The 14,329-nt window shown below is 34.9% G+C and overlaps 1 protein-coding gene across 2 annotated transcripts in view; it reads right to left on the reverse strand.

Moving 5' to 3' along the window:
- Positions 1-14,329, reverse strand: part of LOC145675578 (putative oxidoreductase YteT) — a 70,657-nt gene that overhangs the window by 12,225 nt on the left and 44,103 nt on the right. For both annotated transcript variants that reach the window (XM_081746110.1, XM_081746101.1), the window contains exon 5: positions 3,898-4,033. In XM_081746110.1, the coding sequence (XP_081602236.1) occupies positions 3,898-4,033 (136 nt within the window). The remainder of the gene's footprint in view (positions 1-3,897; positions 4,034-14,329) is intronic.

Genomic DNA, 14,329 nt, shown 5'->3' on the forward strand with positions numbered 1-14,329 from the left:
TGTGTAGATTCAATTATGAGATTCAACAGCAGTCTTGTGTTTCTGAGATGATGAGTCATCGCTCTTTTTGTCTATAATTTTAATATAATAATAGTAATAACAATAATAATAATATAATGGTGGTGGTGGTCAGTCAATACCAGCAATGTGAGCTGCTTGTGTTAGTCTTATCAACTGAGTTGATCATAATTTAATTGCTTGGAATGGGTTTGGTCTATTTTGGATTTACTTCTTCGAGAAACTAACGATGATACTTTATGTATTTTCCATTACATATTATTTATTTTTTATATGTGAGAGAAATACTTAGCAAATCACAAAATGACATGGCGTTACTGACTGATACAGCTAACGATGATTACATGTCTATTGCGCTCTGTTTTGTGTTAACCTTTCTCTTACTTTGTGATAATAGATATGTAGAATTTGTTCTTTTATTAATTAAAAGTAAAATTCTTATTTAAAAAATATATACAACCTTGCCGTATGTAAGTAAATTATTGAAAAATTGTACTAGTTCTTTCAAAAATTGGGGAAAAAATATGCCGAATTTCTGTAGAGTTACATTGAAATTAAAAGTATTCACTTTTGGCAATTTTCCTGTGGGTGAGTCCCGAAAAGCTATAATCATGTCAAATTTAATCATTGTATCCCTACAGGAAATGCCCAATAATTTTGGAGTGTAAAAAGTGTCCCATAACATGGGAAAGATTTTTCAGTTCCCTATAAAACCACTCTAAAGTTTGAAATTTTTATTTTTACTGACTTACTTAGGTAATGCTAACAAAAACGTGTAAGTATACAGAATTTCAAGTTTTTATTCTAATTCCACGTACCTAAAACATGAGATTGTAGTCCAAAAAAGACCCATTTAAATAACAAGGGGAAATTCTTCATCCCACTTTCAGACCCCCTAAAGATTAAAAATATTCAATTTTGGCAATTTTTTTTTATCGGTTAGTCGCGGAAAGCTACAATCATGCCAAATTTCAACTTTCCACGTCAATCGGAAGTACCCCTTTAATTTATGCCAGTTCATGTGGTTTTATACAGTATATAGTTAGGATATACATACATACATACATACATACATATATATATATATATATTACAAAACTTTTGTCATAATATTTTGGAAATAGATTTCTTACATCAAAACACGAAAAAAGTTCATATGAACCTGTGATCGGAAGTGCATAGTTTCGTAGTTATAGGGTGTCCAAAACATAAAAAATGAACTTTAGAAGTCCATAGTTCCACTACTATAAAAACCGATCGAAGTCGGGTCAACACATCACTGAAGAACTAGTATGTGAACTATCCAAATATCCATCTTTCAGTACCACCTGTACTTGCACAATCATTTTTAGAGAGGCTGTTTGTGAGTACTTGATCACTCTCCACCTACCTCTTTAAAAATTGGTGTGCAAGTACTGGAGCATTCTAGATATTTGGATAGTTCACATACCAGTTCCTCAGTGATGTCTTGACCCAACTACGACAGATCCCATAGTAGTGGAGCTATAAACTTTTAAAGTTCACTTGTTTTATTTTTTCGGCGCCCTGTAACCTCGAAACTACCCATTTTTGAGCATAGAGAGACAACTTCACCTTACAGTCATACATACATATCATCAACAAATTGAAAATATCAAAGAAGGGGGGTGGGGTGGGTTAACCAATTCAGGTCTACCTGTGTTGAAGTCCCGTTTCCCTTCATTTTATCACTGAATCAATCATTTCAAGTTCATACATTTATTTATAATCTTCATTAGCCTACAGAGAAATATAGTGGAATATGAAAACCAAATATGGAGTATTCATTCAAAGTGTGCTTTTCTCAATTCTGAGCTATGGTAATTAGCTGTGCTAACCACACTTTAAAACATATAAAGAAATGGGAAAATATATGTATCAAAGCAGAGAAAGTCGTCATATCAAATTTAGTTATATCACACCAATATAGAAAGAAATACGAAGTGTCACAGCAATTTTAGAATAATAAATTCGTATGCATTTAACTACTAGAGTGTCTCTAGAAAAACACTTTTTTTTTTTTTTTTCAATTTAACTGCAAAAGAAAATGAAAACTTAACTAAAATTTGAATTGATTGATTATTATTATTTTATTTTATTTATTTATTTACGTTCTTTCGAACACCGAGGTTAAAAATATAACCCGCTATTTATGTGGACTCCAAACCGGCATTGAAGTCCAGTGCAATTAGGAGTGCACAGATTAATATGCACGGTCATCTTCCACGCTTCTCAACCACATTCTCTCGCCTTAATGAGAGCTAAACTACACGATTACGACACAGGTCGAACCAAGTAAGATTTGAATAACATTCTATTATACCGCAAATGGGCAGTGTATTCCATTAAATTATTAAAAATATACCATATTTTAATGTACAATGGCTGTCCAGCTTAATATCGGTAATAAAACTTAGGCATAAGTTGACAAGATATTCAACGAAGCCAGGGAAAATCCATAATCCTGTGTCTACTGTAGTATATCCATGTGCTGCTTAGTTTCTGGAAGGGAAGAAGTAAATCCAGAGAAGGGAGAAAGAAGTATTTTATTTATAGCTTCAGCGCCATTTATATAACAGTGCAATGAAAACCTTACTCATTCTTGCTCCTTGTTCTCTATTGAAACAAAAGAAAAATAAAGAAAAGGATAAAATACTTTTAGTCTTCATCTTCCTGATCTAATGATTTACTGTTTCGAACAGTACGAGTAATTGACTCTGTGTGGACGAAGTCTTTTCTCCATTGAACTAACTTAAATGCATTCCGCATCTAGAGTTGGATTGAAGTCCTTCACTCTCACACTACATAAAAAGAGCTGCCTTGTGATTATATGGTTATTCTACGCATCTTAAAGCTGTGAGATCCACATCCGATTTTCGATGGGAACTAGTGTGGTTCGGATTTTATGTTGAGTTATACATCCATGTCTTATACAGCATCGATGCTGAACGGAATATTCAACTCCAAGTCAAAACTCAATGAATTGAAGACTGATACTATATTAGAAGAATATATGTGTTACATATACAAAAAATACGTACAAAAGACGTTACTAAAGCGAAAAGTGTGCTTGTTGAATTTTCATACTATACTGCTAGTTCCATCAAAAGTATTAAAGGTAATAAATATATTGGTTAAAATAAAAAGAGAGGTCTCTTCTTGCCTTACTGTCAGCGTTTCTGTCTTTGGTGCCAGAAATCCTGGAGAATAATAGGGTTAAGATCCCACATTGGTTCATTCAGCGTCTTTTCAGCACCGAGGCTACATGACACGTAAACATACAGTTTAAGGTCGAATGCAAACCATTGTAATGCTTTCAAATTTCAAGGCTCTCCCACTGAGAATAGAACCCGGGACTTTGCGCACCAAGAAACGCATGCTAGCTACTATACATGCGGGAAGGGTTATATTTGTTCGTGTTTCATATAGTTTCAGCACATCAAGTTTCAAACAAACTATAAGTAAATAAATGAATTTCATAAATGACGTTAATATAACAATTAAAAAGATAGATATCAACTTGAAAATAACAAAAAAAGGAACGACTATGAATTTGGTATGGCGAAAGGAAAATTTTGTCAGATACTGACAGTCTTGTGTACTCTATGAGATTTAAAATCAGTACCTTGATTATGTAATGTTTTTAATTAAATCGTACAAAGTTCTATTTAGGTGCGTTTTGTGTATGTACAATATAGTTTTTTCAAAAACTATTTTTCCTAATACTCTTAATAAATTAAAAAAAAAAAAAAAAACTATCTTCCCTAATACCCCACTGTGTAAGATAAAAAAAAAACTTATCTCCAATCGAACAACAAGTTCATGTATATCATTATTCCATTGACATATTCGCAAACTAACCTGAAGTGAAAAAGAGAACCAAAGGAAGATACTTTGACACATTTTCTGTCTCCCATCCAATAAGAAATTAGATCTAAATCATGGCAACATTTTGCAAGAAGAGAAAATGTGCTTTCTCGACTATTGCGCCAATTTCCTACGAAAAATAAATAAATAAATAAGTAAACACAGAAGAAAAGTATATACTATTTATTATACTTCTTGGTTGCTACAGTAGTTGCTGATAAAATAATATTCTAAAATCAACTTAAAGATCACCCAACGGAAAATAACACAAAACTCACTTTAAGAAACAGCATTAACCTAATCACGTAAAACGAAACAACACAGATATATAACAAACATAAAGCGCAAACTTCAAGCTATATGAATTGGAAGCCTAAAAAAGATGGGTTTATTGATTCAATTAGTCACTGGAATTGTTTTGAGAAAGGGTTAAGAGAATGTTGAGAAAGATGAGTTATACAGTCACAGTGTTGCCAGCCTCATTACCTTTTGAACACACCACGTACACATAACACTAAAGAAACCGACAACGTTGCTACTTCCCTTCACGCGGTAATTGCGTGAACCCCTGCCGCTGACTCAGTACAAGTTTGAATTTGTTTCAGTAGCTATACAATTGTTGAGAGCGTCTGAAGTGAAGTCGTATCGTAAAACAATTTGTGTAAATCTTCGATAATCCGCTACTGTGACTTATGAAAAGTTACAAATGACTCATTAAGAGCATTGCCTATTAAGGGAACAAGTCTTTTTTTAGGAGGCTGAGAACAAGTGAAAGACGAACCTCGTGCAGCGAAAGACCTTCAACCTCAAAATTAGATCGTCCACAACCAATTTCTGCCACCAAGACAAACTGACAACCAAACTTTTTGTCAGGAAGCTCTTGAAAAATTCAGGAAAAGGATGTCACGTGTACGACCACGCATTACATGCACTAGGATGTTACCAACATACCATGTTACATGCCAGTTTCCATCAATAAATTTTGGGTAGAGAAACGCATTTCTGTGGTTGCTCAGTTTCTCTACTCCCTGGATATCAGCCTCTAGGACTTCTTTTTACTCCCCTTGCTCAAAAGTCACTTAAAAGGATACCCTTTTGGTACTTCGAATAATATTCAGAACAGCGTAACAGCTGAGCTGAAAGGTATTCCAGAGGAAGCGTTTCAGCACTGCTAAGAAGAATCGAAACATCGCCTTGATTTGTAAAGAATAATGAAATTCATCGTTAAAAGAAAATCAGTCTCATTACTTTTCTACCACATCACGTATCTATCTATCTATCTATCAATATATATATATCTATCTATCCCACGAAGGACTTTGTGTTACAACTGACCTTCAGTCGGGTGACGTGAGTTGAACATATGAATTCATCGCTGACTTTCTAGACCGCAGTTCGACACATTTTAATTTAAATTGTTTTCCAATTAACTCTAGAAAAAAATCAATAATGCAAATATGACCATTTAAATTGAGTCTAGTATCGATTACTTAAGGCAGATGTGTTAGCTATTCATTAAATGGCAGCAGTCTACTTAAGCAGACACTTCTTCGCTTATGTTACATTAACATCAGTGTGTATGAGCTTATCAGCTTGTTAGTTCTGTACAGCATTTTATTTATACATATTTCTGGACATTACTTGCATCTGTGGCCTTAAGCCCGTCCCATGTATAAAGGATGACGTCCCTCAGTGAGCACACTTTGCGGCGAAGTGGGGAAGGAAGGAAGCGGCCTGCGTTCCGTAAGTTACGTATCATTTGCCTGGTGTGAATAAGGAAAACCCAGGAAAAAATCTCACTCAGGATTGTTGGCCTGTAAAAACTCTTACACCTTTTCGACCGAGTGCCCACCGGAAATCGAACCCAGGACTGTTCGCACCAAAGGCGAGAGCGTTAGCGACTACACTACACGCGACCACACTTCTGTACAGCGCAATGGGAAAATGATTTACATAGACACCTATATCACTTCTTTCAGGGCGGAACAAAATGAAATATTTAGATTAACATGTGGCTATTCACCTCAACGGAGACAGATCATAAATGCAAGTTAATGACATTAACAAAGTTGGTAGCAATACTCGTACAGTAAAAAGAAACCAAAGAACTCGGAAAAGAATCAACGGACAAGATTATATTGTAAGGATTCCCACATCACGACAAAGCACATGTCAACACAACACGTGCTATTGATTGTAAACAGCCTAGCAGACAAGAAGCCGGCACGAAAGACACCGAGCAACGCCGAAAGAAGACGGACCTCAAGGAAGAATCCGAAGAGGACAGATAAAAGGCGGACCACCGAGGGACCCAGCATCAGTCGACCAATTGATTAAATAACCTACACCAGCCCTGAGGTCGCACTCGACTAGGGGTACACCTATCCTTACCCGAGGTCGCACTGGACTAGGGATCCTTACTACAACCAAGCCTTGCGAAGCTGCCTTGAGCTGAGGGGGCTATCCTTCAAGACTCACCAGAACCAGCAGGTGCCTTGGAGACTGCCTTGAGAGAAGGGGCACAGTGCAAAACACCTATTTCCTCTCATCTGGTCAATAACATGATAGACACTATTTTAGTCTGTAATCAAAGACATCTGTATTTAACAAATTTTATAATAAATTGGTGAAGGGGATAAATCTCGATTACAATATCCACTACAAACTGATGTGCACTTAGGATCGAAACAGATACTCTTCATTCCCGAAATGAGCACTCTACCGCAGTCACCAAGAAACCAAGGTAAAAAAATATCATGCGAAAGTTCGTGAAGTTTTTATTAACATAATGTCAAGTAACCAATGACCATTAAAAAATTCTATGGCTTAAGGAACCTTAAGGTATATTGTCGCAAAAACATAATTTCTCCATTGACTATATACCTTGTGACAACCCAATATACTCTAGATTAGAGGTTAATCTTTTTCACCGGCGTCACGAAACAATATTATTAAAACAGCCCTAAGTCGTATGCACCACTAACAGCGGCTCGCGTACTACCAGTGTACCACAGATAGAGAAAACCCTGTTCTAGATTGTCACATTACCCATTTCCTTCATACAATATCCTCCTACCTCTTCTTGCTCTACCCAACGATCTCTTTCCACTATGCGTCCCGCGTTTATTACCTATACAAGCGATGTCTCCCACATTTTAAATATGTAAATTTTATTGTCCGTGTAATATTCAGTGATCCGTAACTACTGTAGTGTTCAGTTATGTAACTTCGTAATTTCCGCGGCTATTAACTCTTTTTGTGACAAATACTTCCACCCCCACCAAAAACAGAGCTTTGATTTCAACAACTCTTAGTCCTTGCTCTGTGCGCGTCGGCGACAAAATTTTCCCGTTCATGACATATATTCTTTTACAAATTTTTACTTCTAATTTTTCGATATGGGACACGACAATTAAAGGTTTTGTAAAAAAGTACTAACACGCGTTTCCCACCATTAACTACATTGTGTTTTGTCCTTTACTTCGTTCTAATTTATGAGTCCTATAACTATTAAAATTTATACACCTCCTGCACATTATTACAACTGATTACGGTGTTTGTGGATACTGTCTTGGCCTGTTACTAACTACTTCGAGACCTATTATTTTTACCAAAGCAATGTTCACCTTCTGTTGTACTGCCTATATCATCTCTTATCAAATCTACGTATACAAGAAGTGTGTAGGAGCTGACTCTGTTCTTCAAAAGCAGTACCTCGTTGCTATCTTTAATTTTTCTAAACGCGTATGCTAAGACGAAGTTCCACACAGACAGGGCAAAATTTTTTGCTTAACTTCAGACGTTGCGAATACTAAAAAATTTAAATAGCTTCCTTCCTATTTGATCCTTACTTCTTGTTTGTGTATGTAAGATCAAACTTTACAATCTTATACATAGTTTTAGCTTTTTCTAATCAAATCATAGGATTTCTTAGAAGTGTTCGAATAGTACTACACATAAGAGGAGTGAAATAAATAAATTAAAAAAAGATGAACGATTGAACTGAGAATAGAACGGATCTCTAGCTTATGTTCCAATGGGTTAACTACTACGCTACCGAATCCACTAACTGATAACTACACATTTTGTCATCTTGAAGTCTGTGCTCAGCCTCTTGGATCATGGTTATTTCCTAGACACCGGCTTGTCTAAGTACAACAGGAACTGTGGTAAATCCACGTGATCACCACTGAGTTTGCATCTATAAAGGATATTGGTGTGTATCATATACAATGTACCGTTATATTTCCATTTTTTTCTCTAGTCTATGTAGAATGTTTGGTCCAGTGTTCACCTATTACGTCTGAAGCTACCTAAAGATCAAAATTACGTGGAGTTAACTGTGATACAAGGATGTTGGACAAGCTCTTGTAGCAAGCTGATAATAATGACCTGTCAACTTTACATAATCGAAACTAGGTAAAGGTGATATCTATCGGGTACTTTTCAAAATGTATAATTTGGATGAACACCAAAAAACAAAGACATGTCAGATTTACTCTGAATGCAAAATCTTACAAAGCACAGAAATTTCGATTAATTCAAAAGAACGATTAAACACTAATGTGTACAAATAACACGGAGAGGAAACAGTTCCACTAAACACACCACAACCACTCAGTACTAATTTAAGCAATAAGCATTCTAATCGAGTTCGAAGATAATACGCCCACAGAACGATCTACATAAAACAAAAGTGCTTCCATAACATGATAATACACATTCTTTTACATTTGTTTTTTGGAGATATTTTAACCCTTTCATGTTTGGAGTGCATTAAACATAATATTGATAAAAGAGGACATTAAACATTTAATTCAGGTTATATATATATATATATCCTGAACAATAAAACGTACGAAAGAAATTATGAAGGTATCATCTTGTACCTAATTTTAAAGATAAGATACCACTGCCTGGTAGAAATGAAAAACACGACAAATCTTCATCCAATATTTGTTGAATAGTGAATGCTATTAACTGCAGCACATAACCTTAGAAAGAAAGTTTGAAAAAGAAAGAGGGTTTCCATATTACTTGCATTGCTCATTAGTTATAACACTGAAGAAATTTAGCTCAAATTTAGAGCAAGAAGAAAGAATGAATTTGAATCAGTATGGAGTGAGTTAAAATATGAGCTGAATTCCTTTTTACAATTATACTATACCTTACACAGAATAACAACTATATGATACACTCTTCTTTACTAATACTACACACCAATGAAATGTAATACTGATGAAGCATATATTTAATCCACTTTAATGATATCTTCCTTAAAACACTGTAAAATAATCAACAATGCTAGTATTAACAACATACAGAAAATCTCCTCCTTTTTTCAATTTTCTTTATTAAGACACGTGCTTCAATTAACAGCATTCACTATTAAAGAATATTCGAACCAAAGACCTCTCAGTTACGGAGCGAAAATTTTAACCTTTATACTTGCGAGAAAAAGTTTAAGATTAATCTAACATGCAAGAGTTAAAATAATATTAAAGTTATATCTTACATACAGACTTATCGATTTAATGGTCACATTTGGAGTTGGAAATACGACGGATGTCTGAATTGGCAACGGCCATACGATGATCCCAGTTTTGGACTGTTGGTGGTGATGATGTTATGGTACATTACGTTCTACATGAGAAGCAGTAGAACAGCAATGTGCAATGAACTTAGTAGACGGTGATAGTTTAAAATTCGCGATATCTATGATTTCCAAAGAGGGCAAATCGTTGGCACTGGGATAGTGGTACAAGCGTGATGAAAGTGACAAGTGTGTTCGGTGTGTCGCGGGGGATATTGTCTAAAGTGACGATGGCCTACAAAACCCCATCGTTGAAGAGGAACAAAATGCAGGTGGTTTACAGGTGCCTGTGAAACATGCATAAACAGGCATATTTTTACAGGCACCTGTACATGCGCCTGAAAATGGAACACTTTTAAACGGATGAGACAGGTATCGATTTTTTTCAAGATCATTGCATGTTCATTTCACGGAAACAGGTAGTTTTCATGTTGATAGGGTTGCAACCTTGCAACGTGAAAAATACGTGTAAACAACATGTAGAGAGTGGAAAGACATGTACTACCATGAGCAAAATAAATGACGCGTCTCTTTATTTTGAAGTTTTTTGAAAATATCTCCGTTTTCTTTATATGTTCGAAATTTCGGAAGGTTTCCCCAGCAGGACAGGTTAATAACAAACCCGTTTTTAATATTTGTGTTAGATATTAGCTTAAAATAAAGAAATTAGAAGCAAAAAACATTAAATCGACAGAAATCTCGAGAATTACCAACTCTGCTAAAGTGGGAAATTTTCAAGAACACGAGGGAATTCTGCATTTCAACACGAAGCAGCGACATCTATGTCATTGAGAGAAATGTGGATTAAATCTACAAACTAAACTTTTAACGAATATTTCTAGTATGTCTTATTATATGCATTATCTGCAAACTCCAAATATATGAATATATGCTAAGTATTAACATAAAGATAGAGCAAATAGTGGAAATTATCTATGGAAAAGGACGAATTGGTAGGACGATCGTAATGAAATATCGTCTTTACTGTAGAACAGGTTCAGCTTACGTAAGAAAACAAATAGCTCAGTTAGTTAAAGCAATGAGTCTGTATGCTGAAGGTAGCGGGTTCGATCCCATGGAAGTTCCGTTGTCATTTTTATCTCTACACTACGGTTATTTTATTTATTTTTTTATGTGGGAAAGAATTAAATTGTAACGTATGTGTAAAACTCATGACGATACCAAAAAAAGAAAAAATGCCGTTGTCGCACTTGCATTAGCGTCCCTAATTTTGTTTGCAAACAGTTTCGTAATTATTTCCCCTGTGCTCACTGCTCACCATATGCTCGCTGGCGCATAACGAATGTTTCCCAGTAAATGTTAATTCTAATTTGGAGAATTTTATAAAGTTTCACAATATTTCTCACTACATAGTCTTCTATCTACGTGTTTGGATATTTTGATAACAGATGTCCCTATTAAATGTTTAATTTTCCCTAGATGTTTAATTACGGAAAAGTTTTACAATGTATTTGTATTGAATTGAAATTGTTTTGAATTTACTACATAAGGTAAGTAGACCGAAGGAGGAGAACTCAAGTAATTGATATTCTACGTAAAAGCAACCTATTGTAGAATGATGATGCTTCTTACCTTCAGCACATAATCTTTACGTTAGAGAGTCAGACAGAGAAAAATCCTGGTTTTTCCTCCTCTATGACCACCCATCTTAAACCTCTACATATCATTGTTCGTCTCACAAAATTTCGGTGCTCCAAAAACATTCAAATAATAATAATAATAATAATAATAATAATAATAATAATAATAATAATAATAATAATAATAATAATAATAATAATAATAATAATAATAATAATAATAATCCTGAATATGCCATCCTTACATAATGTAAGGATATCTTAGTTTCCTAGTTTAAATCTTAAATATCTTAGTTTAAAATGCTTTCTTTAGTACTTATTTGAGCAACCATGTAGGAGGGGGTACGACTTTTTATTTTGCCCCTCTCATTTCAGTACCCTTCCAACAGAAAGTAATTTTTGATAAGCAGGACAGACAAAATGAATAAGAAATATATTTACAGCATCCTCTCCCCTTTCATGATTGGAATATCACGTAATATTTTTTATTCTACGAAAGATGGCCCTGTGCGGTTAGGGGTAGGTAACTAAAAAATACCTAATATATAGCGCCCCTTGATTGTAATATTACCGCTTCTTTATTTGTACGAGGGAGCCCCTACACAATCAAGGGTGACAAAAAGAATAGGAAGAGTGTCTATTGATTCCAGTGGTGGATCCAGCACGAACTCCTGGGGGAGGGGAGTTGAAGTGAAACATTCTTTTGATGATGTGAAGCTGTCACAAATTACCACTTAACTAAACTAAACAATAGTGGGGGGAACCGGAACCCAGTCAGTTTAAATTGATGTAAAAGTTTAATTTTTGGCTTCATATTAAAAGTTGTGGTTTCAAATGAGAATTTCAGTCCAAGTGGTCAATCATCAAATCTCGTGGGGCTCTTCAGTGTAGGCTAATACGGCCCCCTTATGAGAAAAGGCAAAATTATTAACACGTTTATAACTTTCGAATTTTTCGTCTATTTTAAAGAAATATTTTGCTTCGTATTAAAGTGTTGGTTCCAAATGACAAATTCAGTCCGAGTGGACAATGATCAAATCTCCGGGGGAAGGGGCTCTTCAGTATAGGGGGCTACGGCTCCCTTATAAGAAAAGGCAAAAATATGAAAATGCTTATAACTTCCGAATTTTCCGTCTATTTTAAAGAAATTATTGGCTTCATATTAAAGCCTTGGCTTCAAATGACAATTTCAGTCCGTGTGGACAATGATCAAATCTCGGAGGGCTCTTCGGTGTAGGGGTTTCGGCTTCTTTATGGGACAAGATTCACGTAGTTGATATTGCAAAATTGTTTTGTATATATAAGTGGAAACTTGCACCATTTGGTTAATTTTACCTCGTATGTTTTGCAGATTCATATTCCAAGCAATAGTTACTTCGCAGAGCTAAAAGAAGGCACTTACTAGTTTCATTAAAATGAAATATCTTTTATGAGAAGTTCTCATGGAGCCGACGAACGAATAGGCACCCAAACGTTGGTTAAGTCGAACGGTTGAAACCCGTTGAGCTCGCTACAATTATTATTATTATTATTATTATTATTATTATTATTATTAATAATAGAGCATTCACCTTTGGTGCATGGGGTCCGTGGCTCGATTCCACTTCGCGCCAAGTGAAATTTGAGGTGGACAAATACCGTGTGCATGGGTATGTGTTTTCTTGAGATTTTCCATTTTCCTCCCACTTTCTTCATTTCACCATTTCATTCATCATCATTCTCCCTTAGCGTAGGTGCATAATCGACCAACGTTAAACTAGATATTGCAATTTCAATAATAATAATAATAAAAATTAATTCAACTGAAAGGACTGTAATTTATGTGGACAGCAATTATCATAAATATGCAACCATTATAAAAACAATGCTTTGAGTAGAAAGATAATCCTTTCCAAGTGTTAACGAATGCGCACGAGATAAGACATGTCTCGAGAAAGAGACAAGACGCGCTTTGTGACATCCAAGATAATACGAGGCAAATGTTTTGGACACGAGATAGCTTGTAAAATGTCTCGTCTTGTCTGGAATGTCTCGAAAACAAAAGTCTAAGTTTTAATATTATCTTTCAAGATCTATTCTCTCAGAAGTAGTTCTCTGCCTTAAAATTAATAACGAAATTTGTGATTTAAAAAAAGATAAACAATGCCTAAAGTTAATAGTTAACTTTTCGAAAAGAAGCTTCATTAAGGGTGAACCTGAAAGATGTCCACAAACTTCGGGAGGTGATTCGTGACATCAAAAGGAGACAAATGGTCCTCTTGCAGTTTTCGAATTCAGCTTCGTTGTCGAGATACAGGGTTGCCAACTGGTCGTGTTTGAGAAACTCACTGAGAATAAATTCAAGTCCAAGAATAAACTACTACTCATATATTTTTTAGGTCAATTGACTTATACCATGTTGTAAGGTCAAATATTTATTTATGAAATGTATACAAAATTCGCCAGGGTCTTTTCTGAGAAAATCGTCGAGAAAAAGTCACCTCCAAGAATAAACTACCCCTTGTAAATTTTTCTAAGAGAAATATCTGATACTGCAATATGGGGTTGTTAATTAAATATTGATTAATGAAAAATAAACAAAATTGTTAAAACCATTTTTGAGAAAATAGCGTTTTTCGATTTTCGGCTGGTAGGAAAAAATGGTGGTAGGAAAAAATGGAAAAGCTCTTGTAAGAATACTAAGTAAACCCTAAGTTTAAAATTTGGTGTAGATAAGTTGAACGGTATGGCCTCTAGGCGAGTGCATATAAAAGTGTGCCGAACGGACGGACCGGAAGGACGGGTGTCGAAAAGTCACATTTTCGGTATGTAGACGCCATGAAACATGTAAATCCGTTGAAATCTGAATTTGATATTATTTTCACAATCAATATATTTTCTTCTCTCTTTTGTCGCTCGAAAAAGAAAAGCCTAAGTTTACCACAAAAAGCTAGGGAGTTTCTCAAAAAATATTCAATTACAGGGCCACCGCACTAAACTTTTTCAATTCAATTTCTTAACTGTGTTAGGCCGCAGTTGTTACTGAAGTGTGTATTTGGATAATACGAATAAAATTATCGTATTATTCAAATACATCGAATGTCAGATTATCGAATAAAAAACTTCGATTGAAGAAAATCCACACTACAAAACTAACTCACACTTTGAGCACATTTTCATTAGACATATAATAGACCAATTAATGCAATCATTGTTTATGAAATATGAAAAAAATCAAATGAGTCACTTTGGG

Source organism: Thermobia domestica, chromosome 2 (assembly GCF_964235325.1).
Source record: "Thermobia domestica chromosome 2, izTheDome1.hap1.1, whole genome shotgun sequence".
In the NCBI taxonomy this organism is placed as follows: Eukaryota; Metazoa; Arthropoda; class Insecta; order Zygentoma; family Lepismatidae; genus Thermobia; species Thermobia domestica.